The 19,394-nt window shown below is 38.1% G+C and overlaps 1 protein-coding gene across 2 annotated transcripts in view; it reads left to right on the top strand.

The window, feature by feature from the left end:
• luzp2 (leucine zipper protein 2) overlaps nt 1-17,792 on the top strand; it is a 136,063-nt gene extending 118,271 nt beyond the window's left edge. The window contains exons 8-12 of one of the 2 annotated variants that reach the window (XM_071489349.1): nt 243-317; nt 1,095-1,262; nt 9,450-9,554; nt 12,323-12,397; nt 16,842-17,792. In XM_071489349.1, coding sequence (XP_071345450.1) covers nt 243-317; nt 1,095-1,262; nt 9,450-9,554; nt 12,323-12,397; nt 16,842-16,949 — 531 coding nt within the window. In that variant the 3' untranslated portion in view covers nt 16,950-17,792. The other variant, XM_071489350.1, reaches the window with a different exon arrangement.
• The last annotated feature ends 1,602 nt before the right edge of the window (nt 17,793-19,394 follow it).

Below are 19,394 nucleotides of genomic sequence, written 5' to 3'. Positions count from 1 at the left end.
TTTAGTGCCCAATCAATGTGTGTGTGTGTGTGTATGTGTGTGTCTGAGATGTCGTGACACAGACCTTAAAAAAATCAGGACAAAAGTGATGATTGGCAAAATAATAAAGAGGGGCCTCAGTCATTTGTGCTATGGATTGGTGCCATTGATAGTGCTGGGGAGATGAGGTGGGGACAGAGAAATGCTTTGTTTGCACAGAACAAAGAGGATTCAGCTGATTCAAAAGTCATGTCTTTCTGCAGGGACAGCAGCTAATGGACCTGGAGCACAAGTTAACTATAGCCAAGGAGGAACTGGAGAAGACTGCACTGGATAAGGTGAATGAAAAAAAAATGTTGTTATGATACTTTCATGACATTTCTGTATTGGTAGTTTAACTTTTAGCTAACCCTGTCTTTCTCATCTGACCCATTTAAACCCTGCAATGCCAAACACTGAATAAGGAGATTAAATCAAAATTATTTAATGAATAAAGTATGTGAAGTAATATTAGTCTGTTAAAATCCCTGTTTCACAGAGTGGAGTTATTAGAATGGAGGTTTAAGTGTAAAGGTTAAAAAAAAAAAACTAGCTCATCCTCGGTAATGAGAAAATTGTCATTACTGAGGATGTATTTTCAAAATGTTTCGCTTCAGCAGGTTGAACCAATGCCGCAGCTTCAATTTATGAAGTATTTATGAAGTATAATGTTGTTTTTATATGTGGTTATTGACACACTGTCTCGGGGTCAGGGTAGATGGGTTAAAAATGCAGGGGGAGGAAAGTACTGATTGGAAAAACAAGTAGTTCTGGTGCTCATCTCAGGAGTATTGACATCAGAGGCTGTTGAGAAATGATTTAACCAATCATTCTGCTTCATATTATTATTATTATTATTATTATTATTATTGATTAAAGGTAAATGATCTTTTGAACATTCCCTCTCTTTTATTCCTCTGGTGAGTTCTGCTCCCTCTCTCGCCTTACGATGCCTCTCAGCTGCTCTAAAGTCACTTTAAAGCTTTAACGCCTAAGTAAATTTCTCATGTGGATGGAGGGAGGAACGGAAGGATTCAGAAATTGTCGTGTGTGTGTGTAATCTTGTTTGGGGACAGGAGTCCCAGCTGAAGGCGCTGAAGGACACAGTTCACATCTGCTTCTCAGCTGTCCTGCACAACCAGCCCAGCAGCAGTCACAGATTCCCCACCTCCCCCAGCCACTTGTTCAGATACTCATCACTCATCAACAGCTCCAGAGTCACCTTTCAGCAGCCGCACGCCAAGGTAATTCAGTATTCAATGCTGTTCCATCTGATTTAATGTTTATCCAAAAGATGGCCTGTGTGTTGTAAAAGTCTAACCTTTTTGTATTTAATGAATCGGGCGAGTGACACGCTCAGTCTAGCATATATCTGCTGTAGACGAGGTCCTGCTGTCTTTGAACTAACAGTATGTCTCACTCTGAGACATCAATATGTGCGCTGCAGAAATGTCAAAGAGAAGCATTCATACGCTGTGAAGAGTTTAAGTTTTTCACCCTGAAGTAAATAGGTCTTGAAAATACTTTGACACTTTGAAAAAACTTTAATTCTCACTTCTAGTGGTTGCAATACCTTTCTCCTCTGTCTCTAGTAAGCACAGACATGTTTAACCAAGTGGTAGCACTCTTTTTCATTATCTAATCATTTCTTCTTATCAACAGACCATTAGGCTGCACATTTCTACACCATAAGAACAATTACGAACAAAACCACAGCTTTTTTAGCCCAACTTTCTTAGTTTCACGTTTGTGGAAGCAAAATCATCGATTGTAGAAATCAAATCATCACCTCTTTCATGCAGATAATGACATTTTTTAATGTTAATTTTAAAGTTAAATTTAGCAAAATAAAAAAAAACTTGGTTGATAATGGTTCAGTCTAGACTGATTTATTACAGGAGCTATTTGTTTTTTCATTCTAAATGAATTTACATTACTCTCAGGTCTTCACTACCTTTCTCGTAAAACAGTTTTAAAGTTTCAAACTACAGACAGGTGACAAATTAAAGGAAAAACCAACATTAGGTGTCTTAGTAAGATGTCGGGCCACTGTGAGCCAACAGAACGGCCTCAGTGCTCCCTGGGATTAATTCTACAACTCTCTGAACTCTACTGGAGGGATGGACACCATTCTTCCAAAAGATATTCCCTCATTTAATGTTTTGATGATGGTGATGGAGAGCTCTGTCTAACATGTCAGTCCAAAATCCCCCATAGGTGTTCAGCTGGGTTTATATCTGGTGACTGTGAGGGCCATAACATATGATTCATATCATTTTCACACTGATGAAACCATTAAGTGACCCTTGTGCCCTGTGGATGGGACTCAGGTTTTTCTTTTAATTTGTCACTAGTCTGTATTTTTTTATCCTTCACTGTTACAATTATAGATGAACTGATAACAACTTACCTAAGTAATAATAGTGGAGAGCGACACATTTTGTGCTATACGTGTCTCTGTGGTAATCATGGCTGATTGCAGGTTGGGACATTTCTATTTTTTTTTCCAAAGCAGTTGTGGTTTTGAATTAAAAGTGCACGCTGTATGCAAAATGCATTTCTGCTGCCCTTTACTATTATCAGAAGCATGACCAATGGGCATTTTTCACAGCAGACATTTTGACTTATTAAAGCAGGAGAAGCTCAGGGATAATTAATACCATTGACAATGGTTCTGTTCCATTTAAGTGTATCAGTGGGCCATGTCAAGGAGCCAGCATGCAAAACAGAAGTGCCCTGGAATAGGTAGAACTAAATAGAGTGCAGCCCTTATTAATCTTATTAATAAGAGCTGCACCTATTACAGCCCTGCCACGTCCAAGAGTCTGCTGTGAAAAGGCCTGTTTGTCTGGCAATATCTGGTCAATTTGGTTGTCAGAAGACTGCAGTTACTATGTCTTAGGATGAAAACGAGATAAGTTTGTTTTGTGAAGAGAAAATGGAAAGCACGTTGGATTTGGGATTTGCCTCTGTAATGGTGGAGTATAATTTTCACACCGACTTTCCAGATAAGATAAAGCGGGCTAATGTTTTTTTCCCCCTCCTCTCTATGTAAACACTTTCAAATTGAAATTCATTTCACACTGTAACTCTCAGCTCGGTGACATCATGGAATATAACTGAGTGCCAAAATATTCACCTCACCGCACATCAGAGCGCACATAATGCACTGTCTGCGATATGAATTTAAGTGTTAGCCGATTATTACCTCCTTTTCAAGTGGCTATTTGTCAGTCTGATGCCCTGAGTATCACTCTCAAGAGAGAAATAGCCCAGGAAATAATTACTACCAAATATAACAGTTGGGCAAATACAATTCCAGAGGTTGTTCAGAATAATAACATATCTAAATCAAGCAGCAGTTGAAGTAATTTATGTCAGTCTTTATATTCTGTGGCACTATAGCTTTGAAAGTAAAGTCCAATTACTTTAGGGCATTATGGGAGTTTTGGTATGTTAGACTTACATTTGTTCTCTATGAAATTATTAATTCAGTGTGACACAGTCTTTGTTTGGAGCCTCTCAAAGTCAAGGTCACAGTAGACTCAACCAAGAGCTCAGGATTTAATCCCTTTTAAGAAAAAAAAAGTCGACTGCCGAGAGGATTCATTGCAAAAATAGGATTATGCGTTCACTGTAGATATCACCTCTTGTTTTGCTAGTTGAAGCAAGTTGACATTTTAGAACTAATGTCAGGTGTCAAGGTTTCGCCTAATCAATACATTTTTCTTTATTTAAAAACAGCAATACTGTCTGAATCAAAATAACATATCTACAAGTACTCCTCATACTCTGTGGACTTAAAAAAGAGAACTGCAGAAATACAGCAGAATATATACATCACTTTTGTTTCTTGAAAATATACTTCATAGTATCTTTGGTTATTTTCCCCTCCAACAAGCTGTCATGTCAACCTCAATCAGAGATTGTGTTCATTGTGATTTCTGAAAATCAGTCACTGCAGTCACTTCGACAGCATCAACTCGACCACAGCACCACTGTGCCTCATCTGCCATGATCCTGGGGAGCAGTTTTGTCTCGAAGAGGCTTTTCTCTCCTCAAAGCAGCCACAGTTTACTCTGTGTCTGTTTCGTGGGTGCTGAGGACATTTGACATGCTGTTTATGTTTTATATATTTCTTATCATGCTTCAGTACCACCATGCCCACCAGTGTCACCACTGTCCCTCTGCTGCGGCATCAAAACTAAATTCTGTAATTGATGCTTCCTGTCTACATTTAAACTCTGTTGGTGTTTGCAGCAAAACAGAATGATCCCATTATAAGTGTTTACTTCTCTGTCATTTTCTTTGCGATACTTTGAGCCAAATAAATCCAAGCACATTGGCAAAGTAAGCATCTCACAAAAGAAAAGACAAGTAAACTCAAGATGGGTGTGGGTTGATTTTTATTTTTATTTTTTTATGCTAATGAAGTTATTACTTCCCACTTCATTAGCATACAAATAGCAGCACTCCACTTATGAGCAGTTGCTAGCTCCATTATTTCCTGTAGGCGCTGTACACTTTGATGGGCTGTCTGATAAATCTGAGCGCACCCTCACTGTAAAGATTACTGGGGCGCTCCATCTGTCCACTCTGCCTGTGCATGGGGAGGTGGGTCAAATCTCATTTAAATCACTGCCAAATTTATCTCAAGTTAAGTAGTAAAAAATAACACACAATAAAAATGACTGTGAATAAAAGAGCTTAACAGTCCACTGACAGAGGCAAATGTCAAGAACTTAGCTCTTTGACGACCGCAGGAGTTCCTCATTATGCTCATTAAGAGCATGAAAGAGCTCAGCGGTGGTATTACATCCTTTATCTTGGTTTCTGTTGTGTAGTTTTGAACTTGACATATTAGCATAAGTGAATTGTAGCTGAAAGCATTTAGTTAGACATGCTAATATATCTGAAAATGCATGGCTAATCTCATGCTAATTATTGTTGGTGATGTAAAGGCAATTATTTTGCACATAGCTGGGTATAATAGCACAACTGCCTATGTAGAAAGAAAGAAAAAATGTTCCAAAACTTTTTATATATGGAGCAAGTCTTTATCCACTCAGATGGTGATAAAATGATAAAACATACATTTGGGTTTCATGAGCACACTAAGTCTCAAATCTGCTCTGTGTTTTTTAAATCCAAAGTGGTTAAGTGCAGGGATGTTTGTTCAAGTACTCACTGACACCACTTTGAGATTCACGCTCATAGTTTGAGTTAACATAATGGGCCTTAAGCTCTGGTTGACGCCACAGATAAGACTTCCAGACCTTGCCGCCCCCCCCCCCCCCCCCCCACCACCACCACACACACACACACACACACACACACACACACACACACACACACACACACACACACACACACACACACACACACACACACACACACTCTCTCTTCTTGCTGGTGAAAGATTCATTAGTCTGAGGATGCAGAGATCAGCAAGATTGGAGTGGAAGTTGCTTCATATTTAACAGTCTCAGAGAGAGAGACAATTCTTGTGGTCCGATAGCATGCAATTTTCATCAAAGTAATGGGAGATGATGTCTTAGATGCTCTGAGCACTGTGCCGAAGGAGAAATCAAGCATTTCATAGCCCTGCTCTCAGCATTTACTATTTACTTTTATGATTGTTTCCTTGTCTGTGTAAATCGACAAGAAATTCATCTCTGCCACGCGAGGAGGAGCTAGTAGGTGGTTGGCTTCAAGACATTTATCAGCTGACTGTGGATGGTAGAATAACATTAGCATTAAACAACAAATGGGAGAAATGTTACCTAGAAGTCCCCTTTAAAAGTGATTTCTAATGAAGCTCTTTTTTTATTTAATTATTCTTAGATAGTAAACTTTCACACTGTCATTTACAGGAGACATGCAGGGTTTCAGATAAGAAAAAGACATGCTAATATAATAGTGGCTTTCACGTATTTATATATATATATATATATATATATATATAAATACGTGAAAGCCACTATTATATTGATTATATCACATTTTCTGTCAAAACATTCCGTGATTATGATGAATCTTCTCAGTTTAAGCACTTTATCAAGTTTCTGCTGGAGGATCACTGCCCCTCTGCAGACAAAACAGCATGTTTCCATTGCTGCACTGTAAAATTCTGCTGATTCTGACAGATGCTGACAAAAGTTAGGAAATAATGCATGAAATGTTCACCCCAAAAGTGAACATTTCATGCTTTTGGTCACTTCCCCAAGTGAAGTCACTTCCACTGAACCTGCCTGAAAAGATGTTGCTTCAGATGACAAAGTAAGAATGGGGTTTGACAGTGACAGGTTTCGACTGCCTGTGTTCATCTTGAAACCATCTTGCTTTATGCACACCAGAGACCACTTTTGACCCAGTTAAGGAAGGTACTACAGTCTAGCCTTGTGCATAGGCCTGGCTGCAGCAGACAGAGTTACCTGTGGAGAAAACTGCTGGAAGAAAAATCAGTTATTTGTGTACTGCTTGGTTCTTACTGAACAATATGTGGTAGACAGCAAGAAATACAGTATCTAATCCAAGCATCATTGCCTCTATTACTTTTGTAATATTTGTAACTCAAGTAACCTCTTCAGTATACATTTGATGTATTTGTACTAATACAAGAGTAGGAATTTGAATACAGGACTTAAAGTATTTCCACAATATTGTGTCTGGAAACTGTTAAAACAGACTGTCCAAATAATAGATGGTTAGTTACATAAAAAATGTCCATGATAAAAATCTATCATATGAAAATCTAAAAAAAAAAAAAAAAAGAAGTAATTGTCCGTACATTTTCTGAACTGCTTGAAAATGTTGAGATACATCAGATTACATGTCAACTGACAGGTTGGCATTTCTGTTGTTGAATTATTGTCTCAACCCCAACATGAGTCACAGATCTATAGATCAGCAGTGCAGTTAGTTTGTACAGATTGTTCCAAGTACAAGTAGCAGACTTTACTATGGCCTGTCCCTGGAGTACTGAGTAGTTTGCACCTTATTGTGGGTGAAAGCTTGAACTTGCTGTACATAATGTCAACATTTCCTATTTAAGAGGGTCAAGCAGAAGGGAATTAGCAGAAAACTTTCTGTACCACATTCAGTCCAGCTTAGAGAAGGCTGATTTAGAGAACTGTCAGGGAGGCAAAGAATATCCACCAACTTTTTTGCACCCGAGATCTGTTGATGCCAAATTCTCAAACATTTCTATCATACATTTGGAAATAAAAATTACAGACCAACATCTGTCAAGAGGGCCAGCTGGTACGTGTCCCTATGTGTTTGTAAGTGGGGGAGCTAATGCAGTGCAGCTGGCAATGATGCCTATTCACCACATGACAAGATTTGCAAAAATAGCCTCAACTATAAGATGACAGCACAGCAACTGGAACTGGTTTGCTCTGCTACTGTCTACATTTATAATATAATAATTATATTATAAAAGTTTCATTACAGCCATGACCCCTTTTACCACGGCCATTTCCAATGAAGTCACAGTTTGAAATAAACATATTCCAACGAGATTATATCTTTCTGCCAGCAAGTGCAGAGAAATGACGCAGAAATGTTGAGAAATATTATGCAGGCTATGAATCTGATTTTAAACCACATTAGGAGTTTATTGAGAGAATGAGAAACATGAATCTTTTTATTACTCATGGCTGTTTGAAGACACAAGCTGAGAGGAATGGTGGTGTCTAGTTAAGTTGACTACAGCTGTATTATTACTCATCAGTATTCGAATGGTGTCTTCTATTTGATGGAAAAAAGTTGACCAAAGCCTGCTGTGCAACAGGGCTAAAATCTATAGTTTTTATTTACTACGTTTTGGGCTCTAGCATAGGGTATTTCTTACACCACTGGTTCTAAGTACATCAACCTTGCCAGACTCATGTTTTTTCATACGGACATCATTTCAGGTGGTAGTGATATAGATTGCTCTTCTACCTCCAGAGAGAACCTTTTCATCTCAGACTGTCCATCTTGTTTTACTCCCACTATCCTGACAGTGCTTTTTACTGTTTTTGCAGTGGGTCGCTTCACTGAAACATCATTGTCCATCATGTGGTGCTATCGCAGCAGAAAATCCCAAAGACACCTGCTCGAATTACTTTTGACTCAGAGCAGATCTGTGCACATTTATACAGACATCAGTTGCATGTTGGTTTGAAGGTCCAGCATCTGTACCTCCTAGTCAGTTGGCACTCACCTGTACATTTCCATTGTCTTTCATGACAAAATCAGACGAGAACAACACTAAACAAAGATGATGGGGATCTAGTTGCTATTTTGCTTTTAATAGCAAGCTAACTACTCATGTAACAACTGGGAATGTTCTGGTATATTCCCTCAGTGGCAACTAAAAGAAAACCTGGTATTTTAACTTTCAACCATATTGGAAAGGTTAATACCCCATATATCACCAGTATCACTGTCTCCTCACATGGAACAACGCACGTGACAGAACAACTTCATTATCTGACTTTGGAGTCGCGTCATGTACAGTTTACATGAAGGAAATATATTTATACGTCTGCTGCCAGTGTGGCTCTATAGATGGCAATGTTGGTCTGAGTCAACAACTAATGGATCAATTGCTATTTTTTTAGAATGAATTATAATCACTTTGGTAGAACCTCCATTAAGGAGAAAACTGCAATTTGTCCATTATTTTGTTTTAGACCAAATACCTGCAAAACTAATGACAGCCCCATCAGGCTCAGTTGTTCTTTGTGTTTAGTGCTACAAGCAAATGTTAGCTTGTTAGCAGGGCAATCTAAGATGGTGAACATGGTGAACATTATACCTGCTTAACATCAGCATTGTCTTTGTGAGCATTTTATTGTTTAGCTTGAAGAACTGCTTGTGTGAAGGAGCAACCTCATAGAGCTTCTACTATCTGTAACAACTGTAGATTTTGGTTTCATTACAACTGACAGAGCATAAATGGATAATCACAGTATTTGTTAGTATTAGATGAGACCCGTTTTACTTATTCTAAGCCTACTTTGTACACCAGAGTTTGGAAACAGCTGGTGTGGTGGTGTGGATGTGGGGTCTTGCTTTGACCTGCAATAGTTCAAATTGAGACTATTTGTGCAGAAATATTCATATTAAGGATGGTTTTGATCTTGAATATTACCAGGCTCACCTCCAAGCCTTAGTATTTCAATAATTCTCTTTTTAGTTTGTAGCACTACATTTCTTTTGCCCGTCCTGCTGCCTGTTATGAAATAGTCATTCCAACCATAATTTATTTACTACAGATAAATAAGCTGAATTAGTTTAAATGTAACATAAATTAAACAGTCATGAACCTTTGAGTCAGAACTGTTTACTTTTCAACAACCTCAGGGCCACTGCTGCATCAACAAGCCATTTACGCATTTTATTTTTAACCCCAATTTGAAATGTTCTCTTTTTTCCAACAGGATATCTCCCGAGTTCAGAGAATTGTCACAGCCAGTAAATCACCCATGAACACTGGTGTAATGAGGAGAGAGAGTGGCGGAGTTAAAGAGTGCCAGATGGAAAAGGTGAGCCTTTAGAGTAATTAAACTGTAATGGCCTATGTGACCTGAGGGCTCGTATCCATGAGCTTCTTCTGTTCACTGAATTCATGCTCAGGTCCCTCATCAGAAATCAAACAAGCCACCACTACTCCAAGTGTCTTCAGGAGGTTCATTAACTGGCAAACTTTATCCAAGAACTGCAACAAGTTTCAGCTTGATGACACAGTTTTTCCTATCCTTTCCTTTTCCTGAATAGTTTTTATCTAGCACAGTTATTATTGCACATAATCTCACCAGTGCTAAAACAACTGGTCTATTTATCGATCGACAGTAAATCAGTCCACATAAAGTTTGATAATCAAGTCATTTATCAAGCAAAAATGCTAAACATTTGCTATTTCAAGCTTTTCAAATGTGAGGACTTGTTGCTTTTCTCAAAAAAAAAAATTCTTTTTAATATATTTTTGAGGTTTAGAGCGTCAGACTAAAGAAGTAATCTGAAGACGAACTCTGAAAAAGACATATCAAACACTAACAGATTACAGCAAGTAGGGCTGAAACGATGAGTTAAATAATAGATTAGTTGATATACAAGTCATTTTCTCAAGGAAGGAAAGTTAATGTTCACAGCTCCCTTTTCTCATAATGCAAAGGTTTGCTGCTTTCTTATTCTATCACAGCAAATGAAACATCTTTGGGTTTTGGACATAAAAATAATGTGAACATATCAAGTTTGCAACTCAGTAATAGTAATTGGAGATGTTTTGCTGTTTTCCAATGTTTTATAGACTATATGATTAATTGGTTAATCAAAAATATTAAGGAACAGATGACTTAATAACATCCTGGTAACAAGGTATAAAAAGTGGCAGATATCAATGTCATGTCACCAAAGCACATTTCATTTTCATGGAAGCTAAAATGTAGAAAAATATGCCTTCTTCTAGACAGCACATGGAGGCTGGAGTGGTCATAGTGACCTTGACCTTTGATCTGTGACCATCAAAATCTAATCAGTTCATCCTTGAGTCCAAGTGAATGTTTGTGCCAAATTTGAAGAAATTCCCTCAAGGCGTACCTGATCTATTGTGTTCATGAGAAAGGGATGGATGGACGGACAAATGACCTGAAAACTTGATGCCTCTGGCCACAGCTGTCACCAGCACAGAGAAATAAAAAACAAAAACAGATCCAGAATTGTTTGTTGCTGCCTTAAAGCTCACTAACAATAATTCCAGCAATGCATTTAAACTGCAACTGCATGGAACAGTGTAGTTGAAGTGAAGATACAATTTGCATATTCACACTCACTTCGAGGAGCCTTTCAATCACAGCTGCACCTGCCCGGTGCAAACATGGCCCTTCACTGAGGAGCTTCTACGCAACATCTGAGGGGGTTGAGTGCCTCGCTGACACTTTGAAGGCCGTTATTGAGGGAGGAAAGCAAGAGGGAGTCACTGACCTCTCCTCTTCAGATTTCTTGTGAAGGACTTTGGTACCTTATAGTAACAGACTTACTTCTCTGAGATCCAGGCAACTGTGAGCTGTCAGTTATTGAGGAGAATGAGCATCTCCAACCTTGTCAAAACCAAGAAGATTTGACAAAAGCTGGGGAAGCAAACATGCTCCATAAGGATTTTTGACAAGTGACTATCAAGAACTATTACAGATATAAATGGATAGACCACAGGAGACTGGGGAGTACAGAGGGATGCCACCCAAAGAGGAAATTAGCCTCTGTGGAAACTGTGTCAAAGAGATTGTCCTTAATGAAATCGTGCCAAAAACAATGTTCTCTGGTGTCCCATAATTGATTATATAATTTTGGCAGGGTTGTAAGAATCCTGCAGCAAGAGGAGAAACATTCTGATACAGATAAGAGGAGACATATTTGAAACAGAGACTCAGATATTGTGTTTGCTCGTGAACACCACCACATCTCCCCCTGTCCTCCTCTCCCTGTAGGCGGGGAGGAAATGAGGAGAGACAGTTTGTATGAGTGTGTACAGCTTGCAGTTTATGCTTCAGTTTAAAAATGAAATGTGATACATTCACTGCACTGTAACAAATGATTTTCTCTTTCCTAGACAAAGGTCAGACTTAACAGTTTGAAATGTGTATTTTACATAAAATGCATTATCATTTGTCAGTCGTCCCTCCTGTAATTAGACGTGTTCAGATACTCACAAATGCCCTAATAATAAAAATAATAGAGAGGAGTAATTCATGGATGTTGTAGTGAAATAGTGTTACATGAAAGCAAAATTATTGCCATGGCCTCAAAATGGCTTCAGATTCACCACAGCAGGGAAATGATTGACGTTGTTTGTAGCCCAAATGCTGAAAAATGCCCAACTTCTGAGAACTCAAGGTGATGTCTTGAAATTGCTTGTTTTTTTCTGACCAGCAGCTCAAATCTCAGGGCTATTCAGTTTAATATGGTACTGCAAAAAACTGAGAAAAGCAGCAGATCTTCATGAGAAGCAACAAATGTTAGAGGTTTCTTCTTAGTCAATTACTCGAGCAATTATCAATCTTGCGATTATCAATTTTGCTCTTGATTACTGTCGTAAAACAAATGAGAAAGTTAATTGGATGCTTCTATGGTTGTAAAAGTAGCCAATGAAATGCGTTGTAACTTTTATGTGAAATTCAAAAGGGCATATTAATGTCACTGATATGGCTCTACTCAGCTCGTGTTGCCTTTGAATACACACTGCTGGGAGGTTGGCAGGACTTCTCAGCGTGTTTTCTCTTCACTGCACTGAGACTCTTTCCCTTCACTCCTATAGGCTGGAGGCGACTGCTTCCAGAATAAGACGGAGGAAACAGCTCCGGAAAGTAAAAAGCTGCCAGAGCTACAGCAGGTGAGCATCACTTTAGTTTATATGGAAATAATAATATTTCAACATTTCACTCATCACTCCAGTGGATTATTATATTTCTTCTTTGGCCCCACAAGAAATTATCAGTCAGTTAATTGGGGGAACAGTCGTAAAAGAGAAGAAAACCACAGAACACCAGTCAACAAATCCAATGAAATTGTTCTACCCTTTCTGTGAGACAAGCCCATTTGTTTATACTGAAGCTGTAAATCTTTAGGTCAAATATATGTGGTTTCATTTTTTTTTAAAAAGGCACGATGATTTTTTTTTAAATCAGATGAGCACAAACATTACACACACAGGGGTAAATAGTGCTTTTGGTGGGGACTATTTTCTGCTGCGGATTAAATTGGTGCACTAACGAGTATTCACATGAAGACGACGCTGACATTTATCCAGGACTCAAATTAAACTACTCTGCCCATGCTTATGTGATTTAAGTCTTTTATATGAAAACTTGCTTTTTCATGTGATTTGTGGAAAAATGGAAAAAATATAGAATTTCATCCACCTCATATTCCAAGCAGCTCCTGTATAGTAGGTTATAGCAATTTTCAGGCTGTTGCAGCCATGATGTTGATGTACAGTAACTGACAAGGTGTAACGACACAGTGTCTGACAACTAATAACCAAACAAATGTAATGTATCTCTGCAAAAAAGGATGACACAAAGAAGTGAAAAAAAGCACAGCAAGTTATACGTTGTGATGAAAAGACACAATGCATGCATCACATTCCTGAAGGAAAGCAACCAATCTGCTAAAATCTAATATTCAGTTGCCAGCATCACCTATAGTATGCAATATTCAATGCCCTGCCAAAGCCTATGCATAACTGCCTCCCTCATCATATTATTGAATTGAGTCACACCTGTTTGGCAGTGGCAGATGGCACAGCAAAACAATGCATCTCATTTCAATGCTGTGCAATACTGTGTAACTGAGCAACTGTCTTGCATTCCAAGTGGCAGCGATCCATTTTTAGACACACAGACTATTTGCACAAGAATACGAGAATATTTCAGAAGAGATCCCAACAAATGGGCAGATTTGACTTTGGCTGATGTGTTTTGTGCCAGATATTCAGTGAGAGTCTGACAATAGCTTTTTTTATGTAATACAACAGTGGACTGTGTCACTGATTCAAAGCAGAACAAAATAATGGTGTTCTGTTTAAGAATTAATGTAGTGAAATCATTCTACATAATTCCTTAAATATTATTGAAGTCAAAAGCATTTCCCAGAGGCATTTGCGCTGTTCTCTATCAACACAAGATGCAAGACTGGAAAAAAAATACAACAATAGAAAAAAATCTATACACTTTAACAGTAGTGGTGTTTTGCTTTAAACCTGAAAGATGATTATTATTATTTTTTTTTTTTTTCAATTTCTATTTAAGAGCATTAAACAAAGTTAGCAAACAGGAAGAGATGAATTGTAACATCTCAGTTGGGCTGTTTTCAGTGTTATTATTATTTTGTTTTTATCTCATTAATTGGGAAATTTTCACATTGTGTTGCAGCAATGAATCAACAATCGATTCTGTTTTCCGGCTGCCTGCTGGTGTCCCTCACCCACAGCACTTGCCATTCATGGTGTAGTAAACAATTTGATTAGTAATGATTTGCATTCTGGTCTCTGTGGATCAATCTGCATTAAAGTGGCCTCCGTTCCTGTCACTACTCTACCTTCATTATATGTTCTCATGTTCGATTAGTGAGACCGAGGACCTGAGTGGCACCCCCCGTGCTCGAATGTTTTGGAAGAAAAGGCTATTCTTGTGGCCGTGCACCTGCTGTGGTTTTGTACAACAAAAAGAAAGGTTTAAGGCAAAACAAAGCAACATCTGCACTTTCTAGAGATGTATTGTACAATAAGCACTTGTCTATTCACTCAGTCTCCTGTGGCAGACTGATCAGACAAAGAGCCTCTCATTGACGTGCCCTGAACATCGGCAGCCTGATAGACCAGCACCACACACCCACAGAGGAGTTTTCAGACAGATTAACTGTAATGTCAACAACATGGAGAAAAACAACATTGTTCCAGCTTGGTAAATATACTATGGAAGTTTTAAAGCCACAGTATGCAATCTAACCTGTATAACATTTATTCGAATGTGTTTGAGTCCATCATTATGATTCTTTGAGAGACAAAAGTTTTTCTCTGTTTTTATCTGAAGTCAAAAATTGAACTTCAGCAAACCCTGACATTCACAAACAACAGCATGTCTCTGAAGCACAGTGGCATCAGTACTGTTTCTGACATTCCTGCATTCATTAAAAAGGTGCAAGTGGAAGCACACCAGCACCAGCTGGAATATAAAAATCACAAACAGTGAGAATCTGAAGAAAAAGCTGAAAAAAAAAATCAACAGATGCACAGATGAGTCAGATGCGCAGTAAAAGCATCAATTATTAAAAAGGAAAAAAAACAAAATGTTTCATATGGATGACATTTGTTTTAGGAGCACATCATCCGCCTGCTGCAGTACAGTCAGTTAATTAGTTAGTTGGCATGTACCCACATCACCACTGACTCCCACAGTAAAATAGGACAGGGAAGAGGGTTCCTTCCGTCTCACCAATTTTTTATCTATAGGGTAAAAGAGCACAGCAAACCGTCCGCTGTGGTGATGACATGGACCTAAATAAAGTCAGAATTGCATGTATATAGCAGTACTGACAACACACAAGTTGCTGCTTGGTCAGAAATATTTTGCATTTGTTTTAGATCAGACTGCAGACATTGGTTGTGCTGATACTGACAAGGATTTTTCAGAAACCCGTCCCTGCACAATAACTTCTGGATGTCTTCAAGGGTCTTTGCTAGTGATAAATACGATAGACACACAGAGAAGGAAAATCCCAAACCCAGATGAAAGGGGGCAGCAACTGTGCTTGGCAAGAAGCCACAGGAGTGCATTAAAGTGAGAGATGAAGTTTGTCTGCAGATGGAAGTGAAGCCATTGAGTACTAAGTCTCAATCACATGCAGTACATACCCAAGTTAAAGATGTACTGTGTGTGTAATAATTACCTGACTGCCAAATTATACGTTCAGATTCAGGGTTTACTGTCATGATCTCCTCAGAGTGACGGGATAAATCTGGAGGTGCATGTTGCCTCTTTTCATTTGTTTTGCTTTAGGTCAGATGATAGTACTATAAGCCACTGCCATGCAGAGCAATGTGTAACTCAGTAATTTGCAACCAGCCAGCAAGCCTTAAGGCATGGACAAAGTGACATTGGTAAACACAAAACAGATGCTCTGCTTGGGGAGTTGCTTTCTAGAGCCTGTGCTCAGTGCTTAAACATGTCATTGCCAAAAATGACTTCAATTATTCAAAATGCCAGAGACGGTTGCGTCCCATTAATGAAATACATGTCAGCCCAATGAGTTTGTATTTCAAATGTTAGAGAGAATTTGTGAAAACAGCAGGATAACAGTAACACACATCCCCCAAACACACACACACTCGTTTAAACTGCACTGTGTTTGAATGTGCCACTGAACTGTAAACAGACTGCTGTCATTGTTTGTCTTCAAAACCCAGAGAACTGCAGCTTTTCCATCTTACCTGGTGGTTAATAGCATTTACTCTTAAGTATAACTAATTTTCTCAATAGCTGAATTGAAAACCAACTGGACTTGTTAGTGTAGTAATCCACACTTACATCTTTCAAAGTTAGAATTTCAAAACCTAGTACATAATTACAGACTAATAAGGCTGTGTTTACCATTTTTGAATAAATTGTATTACTGTCATTTTATTATATACTCATGCTCATAACATGCGTGACACAAGTAGTTTTTCCTTTTGTATTGCTGCCGAAAAATAAAAGATGCTAACCCCATCCCAGATGTGTGTGTGTGTGAGTGTGTGCCTCACTGCTTAAACGTTGTATTTAAGTTTTTTTTTTTTTTTTTAATTTTATCATTGAACAATTTCGAGGAGCTGCAAAAAAAACACTGTTAACCATTAATAAATGCTTAACAATTATTATGTCACTGGATGACATCAGTGACATAATAGGTAACTTTGTTAAACTCAAATGTGTTTTTAATGCTATTTTAAACAATTATAAAAAGTACTCTAGGTTTTTATTAATGTTCTTAAGCAGTTTATTAACTGTGTGGGTGATTATGAATTTCTTATAATACTATTATTAACACTTATTCTGTCTTATTACCACATGACAATGTAACAATCATCTTTTAATTGCCTTATTTCTTATTAACTGATGCTTATTACAAGGACCTTAATATAAAGCAGGGATAACAACAATATCTTTTTCTACTTCCTTTGTATCCGACAGATATTTAGGAGCATTTCCTGCTCAGATTACAGACCACCACATGTCTACTGTGGAATATTATGGTGTCAGTCTTGCTCATTATAAATCTTTATCTTCTGAACCTAACAGCAAAGGAGCCAGGCGCAGACTGGAAAATTCAACACAAAGCTCTCAGACGACAGCGAGGAGGCAGAGGGAGGCAGCAGCAAAAAGACAAAGCCACATAAATACAACTGAGCGGACGGCATATCATCCAAAATGCAAAGCTCCTGCATTGCCTGAAGGATCTTTCTAAGAGCACACACTTGCGCACTCTCACAAAAAACATGTGCGCTCTCACACACAGACACACACACAGACACACATTTTTAAACACATAGACACACATACAGCTACACACACGCATATCAGCATTGTTTGCAAAAGCTGAGACACTGGAATTGTCAATTTCAAACTGTCATCTGAAATCCTCCATAGTAAAATGGCATGCATTCTAGAAATTCTTTTTAAAAGGTAGCAATGGCACTGGTAACTTGTTTCATGATTGTTCATTTGTTGTTTACTTATCTGAGTTTTATTCTGAGTGAGGACACTGCTTTCTAATCGTGTGATCTTTCTAGAAAAATCCCTTTGCACTGGTGAGGTCTGACACTGTATCCTGTGATAAGTATAAATCAATTGACAAATAAAAATACTCCTACTACTACTACTATTACTACTACTATTACTACTACTACTACTACTACTACTACTACTACCACTACTACTACCCAACTTAGAATATTGTTTGTCACTCATTGTAGCAAGGTTAATTTACTCCTCCACATTTTGAAATATAGAGGCTCAAGTTGGCTGGCCAACTGTTCAACATTTAATATTTCAGCACTCTTTCTGCCTTTAACACTTCAGAGGCAAAGAGCCAAAGACTCACAATGGGTCGTCTCCCTGAGAATGTGCCATGCACTGAGTAGTAACTCCTAGCTACATGTATCTGTGTTATCTGACCTTTCTGTGTCCTTTCAATAAACTGTAATTTTCAGTAAATGTGTGAAGAATAAATGGTTATTTGTGGGAAAGAAATGAGTGAGCATGTTTGTAATCAACAAAGGAAAAGGTTGCACAGTTCAAAGAAATCAAGATTTACACCTCCTGATTATTAATTACATGTTGGACGCAACCAGAAGAGGTTGTTACGGAGGCACTGACACACAAGAGGTCAGAACAAAATTTGTATTTAATAAAAGAACAATTATTCATCACATAATTTTCACAGCCTGACCTTTTTGGCCTTGCAAATTACAAATCCAGCAGTGCTTCCAGACATGCTGTGGTCTGCACTACAGACCTTGTTATTTGTATGGTTTATAAAATTCTTATTTGATCAATGAAAGATGCTTCTAAATGTGCTGCCTCTATACATGAACTGTATAAGGTTGACACCAGCCAATTGCAGGCTTTTAATTTTTATGTCGTTCATAAACAAAGTGTCCATTAGGGCTGCAGCTAATGATTTTAATCAGCAGTTGAGCTGGTGAGTATTTCTTTGATTGAAACATTGGCCTAACCATTGATGTAAAAAAAAAATAATAATAATCACAAGAATGTGAAAAATGCTCATTACAGTGTCCCGGAGCCCAAGATGTCATCAAATGTCTTGCTCAGTCCAAATATATTCTCTTTACTCTCAATAAAGACGAGGAAAAGCCACAATGTCTCACATTTGAGAAGCTGGCAACAATAAATGTCCAGAAAAAATGACTTAAATGATTGATTATTAACTATTATTATATACTTTTTTCATTAAAACTGTGAACAGACAAGTATTACTGCTGAACTGCCAAACTGCATTTACCCACATTGATGTAACACATAATAATTACAATGACATTTTTACAGCGAAAAAATAAATTGCATAACATAATCACAAACATGACTCTAAACTTGAGCTCAGGTGCTGAACACAAAGCAGATTTCAGGTGGTGGCCTAAAAATTCAGTCAATGCAAAGTGGATGCAAATTAGCCCTGTGAGGCACAAACAGAGGCACTGAGGTAAGTGAAAATGGTTTCAAATGGAACAAACAAAAATGAATTTAAAAAAAATGATGCCAAAGCTGAATTACTTCACTAAATGAATGTACAGAGGGAGAACATGCACAGATTTCCCAATTTCAGATCAATAAATTGAAGTAAATCTATCAAAGACAAGAAACTAGAGGAAACCAAAAGACACCAGGGTCTGAGCAGACACAGGAGCACAGGTGAATACACATAATTCAAACACAGTTTGAATGTGGTCTGTGGTCAAATTCATGCAGAGAGTTTAAATTAGAAAAACATGTAGAACTACTGTCACTCCCTCTTCTTCCAGTGCCTCCATCACCTTAAAACAGCTGCACTGCAGAGGGGTGTCATCAGCCCAATTCTACAATGTTATGCCACTGTTATTTCAAAATAAATTTTGATAGACATCACTTTTATACGTTTGAAGTCCATTTCTGGGTGTAAGAAACTTTAATGGCTCCGATTTGGGTTTTGAAAGCCACCGACTGCTTTAAGCAGCTTTGTGGTCTCAGCAGCCCCTTCATGTGACATTTGGTGTGGTCACTGGATCCAAGAGTGTCCATGCTGGAAAATGTTAGGCGACAGGTGCACAGCTCTATTTTGAGGCCCGTAATCCATCT

This window comes from Trachinotus anak, unplaced genomic scaffold (assembly GCF_046630095.1).
Source record: "Trachinotus anak isolate AG129_WGS33_773 ecotype Australia unplaced genomic scaffold, CSIRO_AGI_Tana_v1 ptg000011l, whole genome shotgun sequence".
NCBI lineage: Eukaryota > Metazoa > Chordata > Actinopteri > Carangiformes > Carangidae > Trachinotus > Trachinotus anak.
The sequence above is the reverse complement of the archived record's forward strand: the minus strand, read 5'-3'. Positions and strand labels throughout refer to the sequence as shown.